The sequence below is a fragment of the Saimiri boliviensis genome, chromosome 6, assembly GCF_048565385.1.
Source record: "Saimiri boliviensis isolate mSaiBol1 chromosome 6, mSaiBol1.pri, whole genome shotgun sequence".
Classification (NCBI taxonomy): domain Eukaryota; kingdom Metazoa; phylum Chordata; class Mammalia; order Primates; family Cebidae; genus Saimiri; species Saimiri boliviensis.
This window is the reverse complement of record NC_133454.1, coordinates 15,196,612-15,211,951: the sequence shown is the minus strand read 5'-3', so window position 1 is coordinate 15,211,951 and position 15,340 is coordinate 15,196,612. Positions and strand designations below refer to the sequence as shown.

Below are 15,340 nucleotides of genomic sequence, written 5' to 3'. Positions count from 1 at the left end.
AGTACTTAAGCCCATTTGATTCTCAGAAAATATAAATTCGTTTACTTCTAGCTTTTACCAAGGAGACTTGGAGTATGGTAGTGAATCTGATCATTTTAGAGTCAAGGAGAAGATACAGGTTAGAAAACAGAGGAAACAGTATGGTGTTGGCTTTATCTTCTTTCCAGCAATGGAAATAACCAGTTGTTCCTTTATAATACGTAAACTCTTATCTCTCTGGCAGGTAAAAGACTTCTTAGAGATGATTACTAGATGATTACTATTTTATATGAGAAAATGTTGGCCAGGGTGGTCTCGATTGAAAAAAAAAGAGAAAAAATAGGTTGATTTGAGGAGTGGCAGTTGAGGAGGGACATAGTGGATGCAGATGTGGAGATGAAAGAAAATATTTTGAAGAAAAAGGTTGTTCTTTTTTTCCCCAAAGTGAGTAGCATATTACACAATGTCATTATATGTATGTTTATTCTTAACTTTCTTTTTTCTTCATTTATTTAATTTTATTTTTTTGAGACAGGGTTTTGCTGTGTTGCATAGGCTGGTCTTGAACACCTGGCCTCAAGTGATTCTCTTGTTTCAGCCTTCCAAAGGTTTGAGATTACAGGCATGAGCCACCACACCCAGCCAACTTTTAGCATTAGACTGTCTTAGAACGAACAGTCCTTATAAACAAATTAATATGAGAATTTTTTTTTTTTTTTTTTTTGAGACAGAGTTTCACTCTTGTTACCCAGGCTGGAATGCAATGGCGCGATCTCGGCTCACCGCAACCTCCGCCTCCTGGGTTCAGGCAATTCTCCTGCCTCAGCCTCCTGAGTAGCTGGGATTACAGGCATGCGCCACCATGCCCAGCTAATTTTTTTTGTATTTTTAGTAGAAACGGGGTTTCACCATGTTGACCAGGATGGAGAATATTTTTAATTTAAAAATACTAAGTTCTAAATGAAGTATAATCCATTAATCTATTATTAACTTTTCAGTTCACACAAAAGATGTTGGACAATTTCTACAATTTTGCTTCATCATTTGCTGTCTCTCAGGCCCAGATGACACCAAGCCCATCTGAAATGTTCATTCCAGCAAATGTGGTTCTGAAATGGTATGAGGCATCTGTCTCTAATATTACGGCTTTTCGTAACTGAGTATCTATTTTGCCTGTAAATATATTCCTTTTTTTGACATTTAAACATAGTCTTTTGTGAACATCAGCCCTGCATGTTATTGAAGTATGTACTATAGAGATCTGATGAGAAACAGTTCTTACCCTATTTTGTTATATAGTAGCCATTATAAATTTATAAAGACAAGAAAACATAATTGCCTATGTTTTAGGGACCACTATTAAAGCTTATAAATATTTATTTTCACTTAGAAGTACCATCTATGAGACTTGAAATATCAATCAAAACTTTTTTTTATGTTGTTTTGAAGATCTTGATCTACAGCAAACATGTACCTTTAGGGTATGAGAGTAGTTTATACTGCACCCTCAACATGATTGGCTAATGAATCTATTTTCCAACTTTCCCATGTTTTTGAGACGGAGTTTCACTCTTGTTACCCAAGCTGGAGTGCAATGGTGCGATCTCGGCTCACCTCAGCCTCCGCCTCCTGGGTTCAGGCAATTCTCCTGCCTCAGCCTCCTGAGTAGCTGGGATTACAGGCACGCACCACCATGCCCAGCTGATTTTTTGTATTTTTAGTAGAGACGGGATTTCACCATGTTGACCAGGATGGTCTCGATCTCTTGACCTCGTGATCCGCCCGCCTTGGCCTCCCAAAGTGCTGGGATTACAGGCTTGAGCCACCGCACCCGGCCAGATATTTCTTTTCACTTTGAATATCCCAGTGGTGGGAGGATGTCTAGGAAGAGTTTCTTGAGAAGTGGTACCATGGTGTAGCATGGAGAGCACTGGAATGCACTAGGTTTGAATTATGACCCAGAGCTAACTTCTCTCTCTGCTCATCTATGGAATGAGGCAATAGGGTTTAATTCGATTTTTTTCCTTAGGTCCCTTGTAGCTCTTAAATTTGCAGAAGATAAACAATTACTAAAATTTTTTACAACTTGTGCTCTCTGATAAAAGCTAATCAAAATTGCCTCCATATTCAAATTCCTATGCTTGCTGTCTTTTTATAAGAATAATTACATTTCCAGATTGTCTTTCTAGTTTTTCTATAGCTTTTTAGAAATTACATGTAAAATTGTTTTGGATAAGTCATTTAGCAGATAATGAAAGAGCCTATTTTAATTTTCTTGTGAATGTAAATATATGTGTTTTCTTTTCCAGGTATGAAAACTTTCAAAGACGACTAGCACAGAACCCTCTCTTTTGGAAAACATAATTTGAATAAAATAATTTTTAATGGATTCTGAAATTTGTTATGTTTTGTAGGTAACTGACTCCATCTATAAGTATGAAGGCAAAGGATCATGAAACCTAAGTTTAAAAACTACTTAATGACTGAAGCTTAATTAAAATCTTTATTAAAAATTAAAAACATCAAAAAATGAAAATTTGTTCATCATTAGTGACTTTTTTTCCCCTTAAACTTAAAATACTATTCAGAGGCAAAACATTTTGTTTTGGCTATGGTTCATTTTTTACTTAAAAATAAAGTTTATTTGTAACAGCAGTGTGCCAAGCAGCATTGCATGTGCAATTATTTATTTAAATGAAACGGGTTTGCTGGAATAGTTAACTTTAAATTACCTATTTCAAAATTTGGGAGACTTGAAAAGCATGCAACATACATTTTTCAATATGGAAAAATTTTCAGGGACTTTTTCCTTAAGATTACCAGTATTTTCAGTTAATACAGGTTGGCTGTCACTTTTTATATCTGCAGGTTCATATATGTTTAATTAAATTGCCATATGGGTGAGCTTTTATTTAATACGGGTAAGCATTTATGTATAGAATACAAAATTCTTCTTGTTAATGGATGATTGTATTGGTTCATTTTTTGTTGATTATAACAATACCTGAAATTGGGTAACTTACTTACTTAAAAAAAATTTTTTTTGAGACAGGTTTTGCTTTGTTGCCCTGGTTGGAGTGCAGTGGCATGATCACAGCTTATTCCAGCCTTGACCTCCTGGGCTCAAGTGCTCATCCTGCCTCAGCTTTCCATGTAGCTGGGACCACAGATGTGCATCCCCGCACCCAGCTAATTTTTTTGATGTTTTTGTAGAGACACGAGCTTACTATGTTGCCCAGACTATGCTCAAATTCCTGGGCTCAAGCAGTCCTCCCACTTCAGCCTCTCAAAATGCTGGGTTGGTAATTGACTAATGAAAGGATTTTTTTCCCCCCCTACAATTATGGAAACTGAGAATTCCAAGGCCAAGGGCCTCCAGCTGCTGAGAGCCTTCTTGCTGGTGAGGAGACTCTGAAGAGTCCTGAGGCGCAGTACAGGGTATCACATGGTGAGGGAGCTGAGCATCCTTTTGTGCCAGCTCAGATCACTCTTCCTCTTCTTATAAAGCCACCAGTTCCCCTCCTATGATAACTTATTAACCATAAGGGCAGAGCCCTTATGATGCAGTCACCTTCTAAAGGCCCCACCTCTCAGTACTGCACATTGGGGTTAAAATTTCAACATAAGTTTTGGAAGGGACAGATACTCAAACCATAGCATTGTTGAATCATGAGATTTGGCAATGGCTACACATCAGCTAACTGCAATACAATTTCCAGAAGCAAAATGATTATTCACGTACTAGAACTTGTATCTAGGAACTAGATTGCCAAACCTAAGCTGAAAAAACGTCCTGAAGTTCAACTGTGCCTCTTCTGCAGAGTCAGGTAGCCTCTTCCTTTAGCCTAGTCAAAAAATGTTCCACCTTTCCAGTGATTGTTATACTAGTACAACAGGAAGTATTAAGTAAACAAAAACTGTTCCTTGGCTTGCTAAGAAAAATAACAAAAGAATATGTGATTGTTCATTGATGATCTTGGGTAGTGAATTTAAATTAGTTTCTTGGGCTTCCAGAGCAGATGATGGGAATGAAATTTTGGGCCACATTTTCTAGTATTATTCTTACTTTTACAATAGTATCTTGCACAGTATGGATTAGGAGTCATCACTTCTGGGAGCTTTCCTGAGTAACCTATACCTGCCTCATTTTGGAAGTTTCTGGTTAGTCTCAGAGACGTGATACACTGGAAAGAAAAGGGTTTTAAATATCTGAATATCTAACAATTAGTCTATGTATGTAAGATAGGTTTGTGTATTGGAGGCAGGTGAAAACGGTGTTGACATAAGTAATACTTAGTGGGTTACAGGAGATACTGGGAATATAAATATTTACCACAACAGGAGTGAGCTGATAATTGTTTCCCTGAGGTTGGCATATTCTCAGAGGAGTTAAATGGTTCCTGCAGAGAAGTCTGGAAAATCTGGAGAAAACTGACTAGGGCAGTGAGGATAGCTCCAGCATTTGTCCCCTGCCTTGGTGAGCTTGATTCTGTCTCCTGACAGTGCTGTAATGATTGTAGCAGAAGCATTTTTGTTTGGTTTGGTTTTTTGCTTTTTTGAGATGGAGAAGTTTTTTTTTTTTTTTTGAGATGAAGTCTTGCTTTGTCGCCAGACTAGAATGCAGTGGCATGATCTTGGCTCACTGCAGCCTCCGCTCCTCGAGTTCAAGTGATTCTCCTGCCTCAGCCTCCTGAGTAGCTGGGACTAGAGACGTGCCACCACACCCAGCTAATTTTTGTATTTTTAGTAGAGATGGGATTTCACCATGTTAGCCAGGATGGTCTCAATCTCAACCTCGTGATCCACCCACTCGGCCTCCCAAAGTGCTGGGATTACAAGCATGAGACGCCGTGCCTGGCCTGTATTTTTGTTAAAGTAAGGTAAAGATCTAGTTTTTACAAGTATGAAGATTGAGGTTAATGATATGAAGAAAATTCACATATCAAAAGGGACCTGTGGGAATTAATTGGCCTCCTCAAGAATTTAAAGAACAACTTTTTTTTTTTTTTTTTTTATGATGGAATTTGAAAGATTCAGAGAGTAGCAATGGTTTGAGAAAACTGCTCAAAAGTCTTGCATTTCTTAAGATAGCCAAAAAAGATCATAAAGAGTTAAGTATAAAATGATAAACATGAAAGAATATTGAGAAACCTTTAGGCGATCTCTAGGGAGTACCAAATTGGAATAAGCAGAATAGGGAAAGGAGCAAAGATATCAGAAAATTAATCTTCCTTGTCGGCTTGTAACCATCCTTGCTGCCATGCTGTCTAGTTTATATTGTCATTTGTTTGATTTAAAGGTCTTGATTAGTAGTTTTCCACCAAAGATAATGGCTTCTGGAGGATTCCTAAGAATCACTGATTTAAGGTCTCCTGATAAAGTGGTTATCTAGCTGTCTGGAGAAGGTACTGATCATTTAGTTGGGAAACATAAACCCAGTGATCATCATCTTGGAGTTTACAGCCATGCTAGTTGTTATAGTATCTGCTAAGCTAATTTTTCACTGAAGCCAGTTTTTCTCTGATGTCTCTTCCAGTAGACTAAGTTTGCTGATAGTTGAGGATGTTGCAGACAATAATGTTTTCTAGAATGGAGGAGAGTAGAATCCACTATTGAGGTACAACACAATTTATCAAAAATGATTATTAGAGTACAACATTATGGAAAGTATAGACAGTGACAGTTCTCTTGGTTTGTAATCTTAAAAAGTGTATCTTTTTGTAGACAGTTATTCTGGTAGTCTTTACATGAACATGAGGTGTTTCTTTTACCTGAAATGAAACAGTGAAACATTTTTATCAACAAACTTTACCTGTGCATAATTAACCTGAGAAGGCTAATCTCTTGATTTGTCAAGTTTTCTTTTTTTAAGTTTTATTATTATTATTATTATTTTTTTTTTTTTTTTTTTTTTTTTGAGGCGGAGTTTCCCTCTTGTTACCCAGGCTGGAGTGCAATGGCGCGATCTCGGCTCACCGCAACCTCTGCCTCCTGGGTTCAGGCAATTCTCCTGCCTCAGCCTCCTGAGTAGCTGGGATTACAGGCACACGCCACCATGCCCAGCTAATTTTTTGTATTTTTAGTAGAGACGGGGTTTCACTATGTTGACTAGGATGGTCTCGATCTCTTGACCTCGTGATCCACCCGCCTCGGCCTCCCAAAGTGCTGGGATTACAGGCTTGAGCCACCGCGCCCGGCCTATTATTATTTTTTTGAGACAAAGTCTCACTCTGTCGCCCACACTGGAGTGCAGTGGCATGATCTCAGCTCACTGCAACTTCTGCCTCCTGGGTTCAAGTGATTCTCATGCCTGAGCCTCCCAAGTAGCTAGGATTACAGGTGCCCACCATCACCACCACCACACCCAGCTAATTTTTGTATATTTAGTAGAGATGCGGTTTTACCATGTTGGCCAGGCTGGTCTCAAACTCCTGACCTCAGCTGATTCACCTGCCTTGGCTTTCCCAAGTGCTGGGATTACAGGCATAAGCCACTATGCCTGGCCTTAGGTTTGATTTTTTTAAAAAAAGCTTTTAAAATGGTTTGGGATTAATTAAAATTTGTAGAGTGCCAAACAAACAATTTTTCCTATTGTCTTTTCTTCCATAATGTGAAGGAAACCAAAGAGTTCAGGCATAAAAGACATCTTCATAGTCTTACTATGCCTGAATTTGGGAAAGGTGAAAATTATAAAGAGTTGTCAGAGGAGATATGAATGTTAGTAAAAAATATCTGGCTGGGTGTGGTGGCTCACACCTGTAATCCCAGCACTTTGGGAGGCTGAGTAGGGCAGGTCACAAGGTCGGGAGATTGAGATCATCCTGGCTAACATGGTGAAACCCTGTCTCTAATAAAAATAATAAATAAATAATATCTAAAGGTGGCTGGGCATGGTGGCTCAACTCCTAGAATCTCAGCACTTTGGGAGGCCAAGGCAGGTGAATCAATTGAGGCCTAGAGTTCAAGACCAGCCTGGCCAACATGGTGAAACCCCATCTCTACTAAAAATACAAAAATTGGCCAGGCATAGTGGTACATGTCTGTAATACCAGCTACTCAGGAGGCTGAGGCAGGAGAATCAGAATTGCTTGAATCTGGGGAGCAGAGATTGCAGTGACCCAATATCATGCCACTGCACTCCAGCCTGGCAACAGTGAAGCTCTTTCCCCCCAAAAAATTTTATACATGTGTTTTTTAAAAACACATGTGTGTGTGTGTGTATATATATATATATATATATATATACCTCCAAAGATACATGCATCTCTCCAAAGATATATATATATATATATATATATATATATATATCTTGAAAGGTAAGAATTGGTCTCAGCTGATAACTATACTCAGCATACTAGTGAAAATAGTCAATATCATTTACCATCTGTGCCCAGTGGATCCATTATTTAAAAAAGCATTTTTAAAAATGCTTTTAAGCCACATTTTGAAAAATTTACTGAAGAAAATAGAGATATGAAAGAACTTTATTAGCAATTTTAAATTAAAAAATAAGCATACATAATATGTTCTATGTTTTCATAGTTTTGATGATATATGGACCTGATACAAGCAATATCTTAATGTAACTACTCGTCAACTGTCATACATGAACCTGGAACATACTCATCTTGCACATGCTGGTTCTAGGTTTCAAACAGATCTCTAATAGCTTCTACCTTATCATAACTTTCCAGTCCTTCTTATACTTTCAACATCAACATGCAATACTTGAAGAATTAGTTGAAAACTGACAACTCATTAAAATGTAGGACAGGTGTCTTCTTAGCGCTGTAGTTTTAAAACCTTTTTATTTTAGATTTATAGCCAGCAATGAAAAATGTTCAAAGATTTTTTTATTTCTGCATATTCTATATTTCTTCATCACTTTTATATACACACCTGTTTTTAGAATTTGTATACTTTTTGGCTGGGTGTGGTGGCTCATTCCTGTAATCCCACCACTTTGGGAGGCTGAAGTGGGAGGATCACTTAAGGTCAAGAGTTCGAGACCAGCCTGGCCAACATGTTGAAACCCCATCTGTACAAAAAATGCAAAAAAACTAGCTGGGCATGGTGGTACATGCCTCTAATCTCAGCTACTTGGGAAGCTGAGGCAGGAGAATAGCTTGAACCCAGGAGACAGAGACTGCAGTGAACCAAGATCGTGCTTTTCCACTCCAGCTGGGGTGACAGAGACTGTTTACACATATACACACAAACACAAACACACAAAAATTAAAATTTTACATTAAAGAATTTAATTTTTAAAAGATTTATTGAGATATAATTCACAATCCATACAGTTAACCCATTTAAAGAGCCAGGTGCAGTGGTGCACAATGGTAATCTTAGCTGTTCTGGAGACTGAAGTGAGAGGATCGCTTTAGCCCAGGAATTCAAGACCAGACTGGGCAACACAGCAGAGACCTCATCTCGAATGAATGACTGCTTTTTAGTATAGTCTCAGGGTTGTGCAAATGTCATCACAATCTAATTTTTGTTCCTCCAAAAGGAGCCTCATACTCATTAGTAGTTAATCCCCATTTCCCAACTTCCAATATCCCTAAACCACCGCTAATCTACTTTTTGTCTCTGAATTTGCCTTTTTTGGATATTTTATATAAATAGAATCATACAGAGTGTCTTTTGTGACTGGCTTCCTTCATTTAGCATAATGTTTTCAAGATTCCTCCTTGTCGTAGCATGTATCCGTACTTCATTTCATCTTTTTTGAGACGGTCTCCCTCCGTTGCCTAGACTGGAGTGCAGTGGTGCAATCACAGTTCACTGTAGCCTCAACCTCCCAGCCTCAAGTGGTAACTCTCACTTCAGCTTCCTGAGTAGCTGAGACTACAGCAATGCACTAACTGTTTTTGGGTATTTTTGGTAGAGACAGAGTCTCACTCTGTTGTCAGACTGGTGTTGAACTCCTGTGCTCAAGGGATCCAACCACCTCGGCCCCCCGAAGTGATAGGATTATAGGCATGAGCCCAGCTAACTTTTTGCGGGTATTTTTTTGTAGAGATGGAGTCTCACTCTGTTGTCCAGGCTGGTGTTGAACTCCTGTGCTCAAGGGATCCACCCACCTCAGCCCCACGAAGTGCTGGGATTATAGGCATGAGCCACTATGCCTGGCTAGGAGTTTATTCTAGATCCAAGTCTCTTAAAAATAGATTTGCAAATATTTTCTTCTGTTCTGTGAGTTATCTTTTCACCTTCTTGTTGATATCATTTGCAGTCCAAAGTTTTTAACTTTGATGTAATTCAGTTTGTCTTTGTTTTTCTTTTGTTGTTTCTGTTCTTGGTGTTACATCTAAGAAACCATTGCCTAATTCAAGGTTGTGAAGATTGACTCCTGTGTTTTCTTCTAAGAGTTTTATAGTTTTATTTCTCATTTAGGTCTCTGATTCTTTTTTTTTTTTTTTGAGATGGCATTTCACTCTTGTTGCCCAGGCTGGAGTGCAATGGCATGATTTTGGCTTATGGCAACCTCCTCCCAGGTTCAAGCAATTCTCCTGCCTCAGCCTCCAAAATAGCTGGGATTACAGGCATGCACCACCATGCCTGGCTTTTGTATTTTTAGTAGAGACAGGGTTTCTCCATGTTGGTCAGGCTGGTCTTGAACTCCCAACCTCAGGTGATCCGCCTGCCTCGGCCTCCCAAAGTGCTAGGATTACAGGCATGCGCCACCATGCCTGGCCTGATTCATCTTTAGTTAACTTCTGTGAAGTGTAAAAGAATATGCACATTATTTTGCTTGTGAATATCTAGCTGTCCCAACGCCTTTTGTTGAACTGTTAGTCTACATTTAAATTATATCAAGTTAATTTTGGTGCACAAACATAAAAGATAAAAGAATATATGACTAGGTATTTTAGTCTTTCTAAATTAGTATTTTAGCTTTTTTTCAAAAATGACTTAATATGTCAAAATGCTTAATGATAGAATGCTATGCTATAGTGATAAAAGAAATCTTTGGCCTGGCTTCGTGGCTCACACCTGTAATCCTAGCACTTTGGGATGCTGAGGCAGGTGGGTCATCTGAGATTGGGAGTTCGAGACCAGCCTGACTAACATGGAGAAACCCCGTCTCTACTAAAAATATAAAATTAGCCGGGCATGGTGGTGCATGCCTGCAATCCCAGCTATTTGGGAGGCTAAGGGAGGAGAATCGCTTGAACATGGGAGGCAGAGGTTGCAGTAAGCCGAGTTTGCGCGTTGCACTCCAGCCTGGGTGACAGAGCGAAACTCCGTATCTAAAAAAAAACAACCCAAATCTTTGTTATTTCACCAGAGATAGCTTTTCTGTTTTATCAGAAAAAAAATCCAGATTATAGTTTTACTCTTTTTACTTGTCTTCTATTTAACAATATGTAGTAATGATTTCATAAGCCTTCCTTTGTGTGAATACATCCATCACATGTATTTAATTAACTTCGTCAAAAATTTAGACATATTTATTGATCCTTTCCAACTCATAACTTGTCAAATATACTTTACTCCTCAGAACTTCTATATTTTTCTGAATACTTTTTCTCTGAGATGGAGTCTCACTATGGCGCCCAGGCTGGAGTGCAGTGGTGCGATCTTGGCCCTCCTGGGTTCAAGTGATTCTCCTACCTCAGCCTCTTGAGTAGCTAGGAATACAGGCAGCATCTGCCACCACTCCTGGCTAATTTTTGTATTTTTGGTAAAGAAGGGGTTTCACCTTGTTGGCCAGGCTGGTCTCAAACTCCTGACCTTAAAGAGATCCGCCCACCTTGGCCTCCTAAAGTGCTGGGATTAAAGATGTGAGCCACTGCGCCTAGCCTGAATACTCAAACTTAAAAAATATTATTCTATGCTAGCATAACCAGACTCTCCTTAAGATAAAATAATTCTTTTTTACCTAAATAAATAAAATCATTCATTACCTTGCATACACATCCCCTTACCTATCCACATTTAAAAATATATCTTTTCAAAACAAATATCCACATCAACATAAAGCCATCTATACATCCTTTTTAACCTGGTAGCTAATGGCTATTCCAGTTATTAAAGTATTATGTCATAAAATTGTCCAATTTTCCAAGGTTACTTATGAAAGAAAATAATATTCATATCCTTAAAGTTAACTAAGGATGTGAAAATCACAAATGAAGCTGACAAAGGAAGTCTTTATGATTGTAGCATAAGAATTCAAAAATTTAGAGTCTTTTTATTTTTTATTTTTTTTCAGACAGAGTTTCGCTCTTGTTACCCAGGCTGGAGTGCAATGGCGCCATCTCGGCTCACCGCAACCTCCGCCTCCTGGGTTCAGGCAATTCTCCTGCCTCAGCCTCCCGAGTAGCTGGGATTACAGGCACGCGCCACCATGCCCAGCTGATTTTTTGTATTTTTAGTAGAGACGGGGTTTCACCATGTTGACCAGGATGGTCTCGATCTCTTGACCTCGTGATCCACCTGCTTCGGCCTCCCAAAGTGCTGGGATTACAGGCTTGAGCCACCACACCCAGCAAATTTAGAGTCTTTTAAAAGACATTTATTATAATTCCATTTTGTTAAACAAAAATTTAGCTTTTTGTAATAATAAAAAATTTGTGGGAAAAATATAACTCTTAAAACCTATATAAAAATTTAAGTTTAAATATGGAATAAAAATCATTTATATGCATATTCTGGCTTAAACATTCATTAAAACAATTTCATGACCTGCTATTTCTCCTTTTTCATTTAGAACCTGTGGTGGACAGATATGTATGAGATATCTGAGACATCATTAAATTCAGCTTTTTGTGTGTGCTTAATTGATCAAAAACTAATATTTCTAAGCAAGAACAGGAGTTTTCTTATATCTCAATAGCACTAGCAATTGGCATTATTTTCCCAAAGAAACAAAATTTAAAAAAAAATCATGTGAGGGTCTTTTTTTCTTCAGTGATGCACAGAGAACCATAAAATTGTGTTATGGTGTAGTGGTTAAGGTTATGGCCTCTAGTGTCAGGTAGCTTATGTTCAAAATCTGGTTGTACCATTTACTTCCTGTTTTGACCTTGTCAAGTTACTTTGCCTCTCTGTATTGTAGTTTCTTCATCTGTAAAATGAAATGACCTCATTATATATCTTAGAAACTTGTTATAAAGAATAAATCTACATAAAACTTTTAGATTAATGCCTGACACATTCTTAGTGCTCATTATTAGAAATCAAATTGTTGAAGTATATCATATTTGATATCAGCTAGGGTCATTCATGGCCAAGTAACCTACCATCACATACCAGCATCAAAGATCAATTAAAATTGTCATATTTCTTTGGGACTCCTTTTGAATGATAAAATGTCTGATAACTATTTGTACACTAAGTATGTATTATATTTCTAAAAGCCCAAAGAGAACTGCATAAACAATAGGGTTCCATAGGATAACAACACATTTGTTTCTTGTTTGGAATTTTATTTTTTGAGACAGAGTCTCATACTGTCGCCCAGGCAGGAGTGCAGTGGCACAATCTTGGCTTATTGCAACCTCTGCCTCCTAGGATCAAGTGATTCTTGTGCCTCAGTCTCCTGAGTAGCTGAGATTACAGGCATGAATCGCCATACCCAACTAATTTTTGTTTTTTGTTTTTTGTTTTTTTTTAGTAGAAACAGGGCTTCACCACATTGGCCAGGCTAGTCTTGAACTCCTGATTTGCCTGCCTCGGCCTCATTTTGTTTGGAATTTTGTTTTGTTGTGGTTTGCATACTTGGAGTTTGGGAAAAAATGAAAAAGATGGTGGAGGCAAAAATCCTTCAAAACCCAAGGGTCACTAGGGAGAAATTTAAAAGCAAGAATAGACGATCTGAATAGGACTATATCTATTAAAGAAATTGCATCAAATAGTTAATCTTCCCAAACAGAAAGCGCCAGGCCCAGATAGGTTTGCTGGTGAATTATACCTCATATTTAAGGAAGAAATTTTTCCAATACTCTACAACATCTTTCAGAAGATAGAAGGAGAGGGAGTTCTAACTCATTCTATGAAAAACTAGGACCTAAAAGGAGTCAAATTATATAAGTAGATAAATTTTACTTTAAAAGTGAAAAACAAATTTTTTTAAATGAAAGAACAATTATGGTCAAAAATAAAAATGCAACCCTGGCTGGTCACAGCGGCTCATGCCTATAATTCCAACACTTCGGGAGGCAGAAGCAAGAGGATCATTTGAGCCCAGGAGTTTGACACACCAGCTTGGGCAACATGATGAGACCCTGTCTCTACAAAAAAATAAAATAATTAGCCAGGTATGGTGGCATGCATCTCTATTTGTAGCTACCTGGGAGGCTGAGGTAGGAGGATTGCCTGAGCCCAAGAGTTTGAGGCTGCAGTGAGCCATACTTGCACCACTGCACTCCAGCATGAGTGCCAGAGCAAAAACATACCTAAAAAAACCAACCCTGAACTATCATTTAATATTATATAAGCCTCCACAATTTTTTTTTCCATCTCCTCAAGCATTTATCATTTCTTTGTGTTAGGGACATTCCAATTTCACTCTTTCAGATATTTTCAAATATACAATAAATAATTGTTGATGTAGTTACCCTGTTATACTATCAAATATAGATCTTATTAATTCTTTCCATGTTTTTTTGTAGTCACTAACCCTCCCCACCTTCTTTCTGCTCAGTTTTGCTGTGAACCTAAAACTGCTCTTAAAAATAGTCTGTTCAAAAAAGAAAAAAAGAAAAGAAAAGAAAGACCTCTGTGGTGAAACGACTGAGGACCACTAGACTTTTATCAGGTTTTTTTCAGCCATGTCAAAGTAGGTTTGTATCCATTGACAGAGAATGAGAAAACAAAATGTAGTATATACATACAATGAAATTATCATTCTGCCTTAAAAAAGGAATTTCTGACACATGCTACAACATTTAAGATACACAATTAAAATGACTTTACAAAGTCATTATGCTATTTTTTTAATTGATATTTTTCCTAGAGAACTTGGAAGGTCTTTGATTATTTTTATTGGCTTTTACATTTATTTCACAAAAATTCAAAAACCTTTTTGGTATTTGAATTGTGAAGTACAATTACGTGTACATTTAAAAGCAAAATAATATTTTACAGTTTTTAAATGCCATTACTGTTTTATGCTTGTGCTTTTGTCAGTTTCTCAGTCAAATTTTTACAGTAGGTAGCTAGTCAGGCATGAGTAGGGCAGGAGAGGGCTCCACTTGGCCAAGAATGTCAGGCAACCACCAGGTGATGGCCAAGGGGTTATTAGCTGTCTCTCTAAAATAATAATTGATCACAGCCAGCACCAGGGAAAGTCAGTCTCCCTACAGACAGAAAAAAACCCTGAAACTGGTGATCAGTAGCTTCCCAACAGGATCTCAGGAGTTGGGCAAATGGGCTCAAGTATGTGCACTGAGAGGTAAAATGGTGGGGTTTAACTGGTATATGACCTTCCAGGGCATTCCTCCAGTAAAGGGAAGAACGCTTCAGGTGAGCATGTGTACAACTGCAATATGCAAACTCCGCATGCTCAACTCCCAAGTGCGGGCTGGTCACTGTGCATGTAGGCAACCCACCCCAAGGGAAGAATCAGGAGGGAAGGGATGCAAGACGATGAAAGTGTGCCAGCATATAAACACCAAGTCAAAAGGTCAAAGTGTGCACTTGTCCTTCAAGTTGCCCACTTGGTCCTCTTCAAGTGTACTTTCCTTCCTTCTGTTCTTGCTGTAATGTTTTTTAATAAGCTTTCACTCCTGCTCTAAAACTTTCCTTGGTTTCTCCTTCTACCTTACGCCCCTCAGCCAAATTTTTTGTTCTGAGGAAGCAAGAGTTGAGGCTGTTGCAGACCTGTATCGATTTGCCACCTGTAACAAAATAGTTTGCTTATGTGATAATGTTTATTCTCAATAATGACAACTGATCATTTTGTCACAACTGATTATTTGTCTTTTTTTGAGATAGGGTCTTGCTCTGTTGCCCAGGCTGGAGTGCAGTGGCGCAATCTCAGCTCACTGCAACTTCTGCCTCCTAGGTTCAAGCAATTCTCCTTCCCTCGCCTCCCTGGGGTTACAGGTGTGTGCTCCCACACCCAGCTAATTTTTGGATTTTTAGTAGAGACAGGGTTTCAACATGTTGGCCAGGCTGGTCTCGAACTATTGACCTCAAGTGATCTCGCCCACCTCGGCCTCCCAAAGTGCTGGGATTACAGGCATAAGCCACTGTTCCTGGCCACAACTGATTATTTTGTTAAGAGTGTGAACCAAAGTACCCATTACCAGTTTTAGTTCAGGTTTTTTCTTTAATCTCCTGTTTTCATGAACTTCATCAAATACCTAATCGAGCACTGAGGTTCAGTTCCAACAAATGCTTGATACTG

The 15,340-nt window shown here is 38.4% G+C and overlaps 1 protein-coding gene across 2 annotated transcripts in view; it reads left to right on the top strand.

The window, feature by feature from the left end:
* The window catches only part of HIKESHI (heat shock protein nuclear import factor hikeshi), a 30,797-nt gene extending 28,282 nt beyond the window's left edge, over nt 1-2,515 (top strand). For both annotated transcript variants that reach the window (XM_039462273.2, XM_074400381.1), the window contains 2 exons: nt 978-1,096; nt 2,289-2,515. In XM_039462273.2, the coding sequence (XP_039318207.1) occupies nt 978-1,096; nt 2,289-2,343 (174 nt within the window). In that variant the 3' untranslated portion in view covers nt 2,344-2,515. The remainder of the gene's footprint in view (nt 1-977; nt 1,097-2,288) is intronic.
* The last annotated feature ends 12,825 nt before the right edge of the window (nt 2,516-15,340 follow it).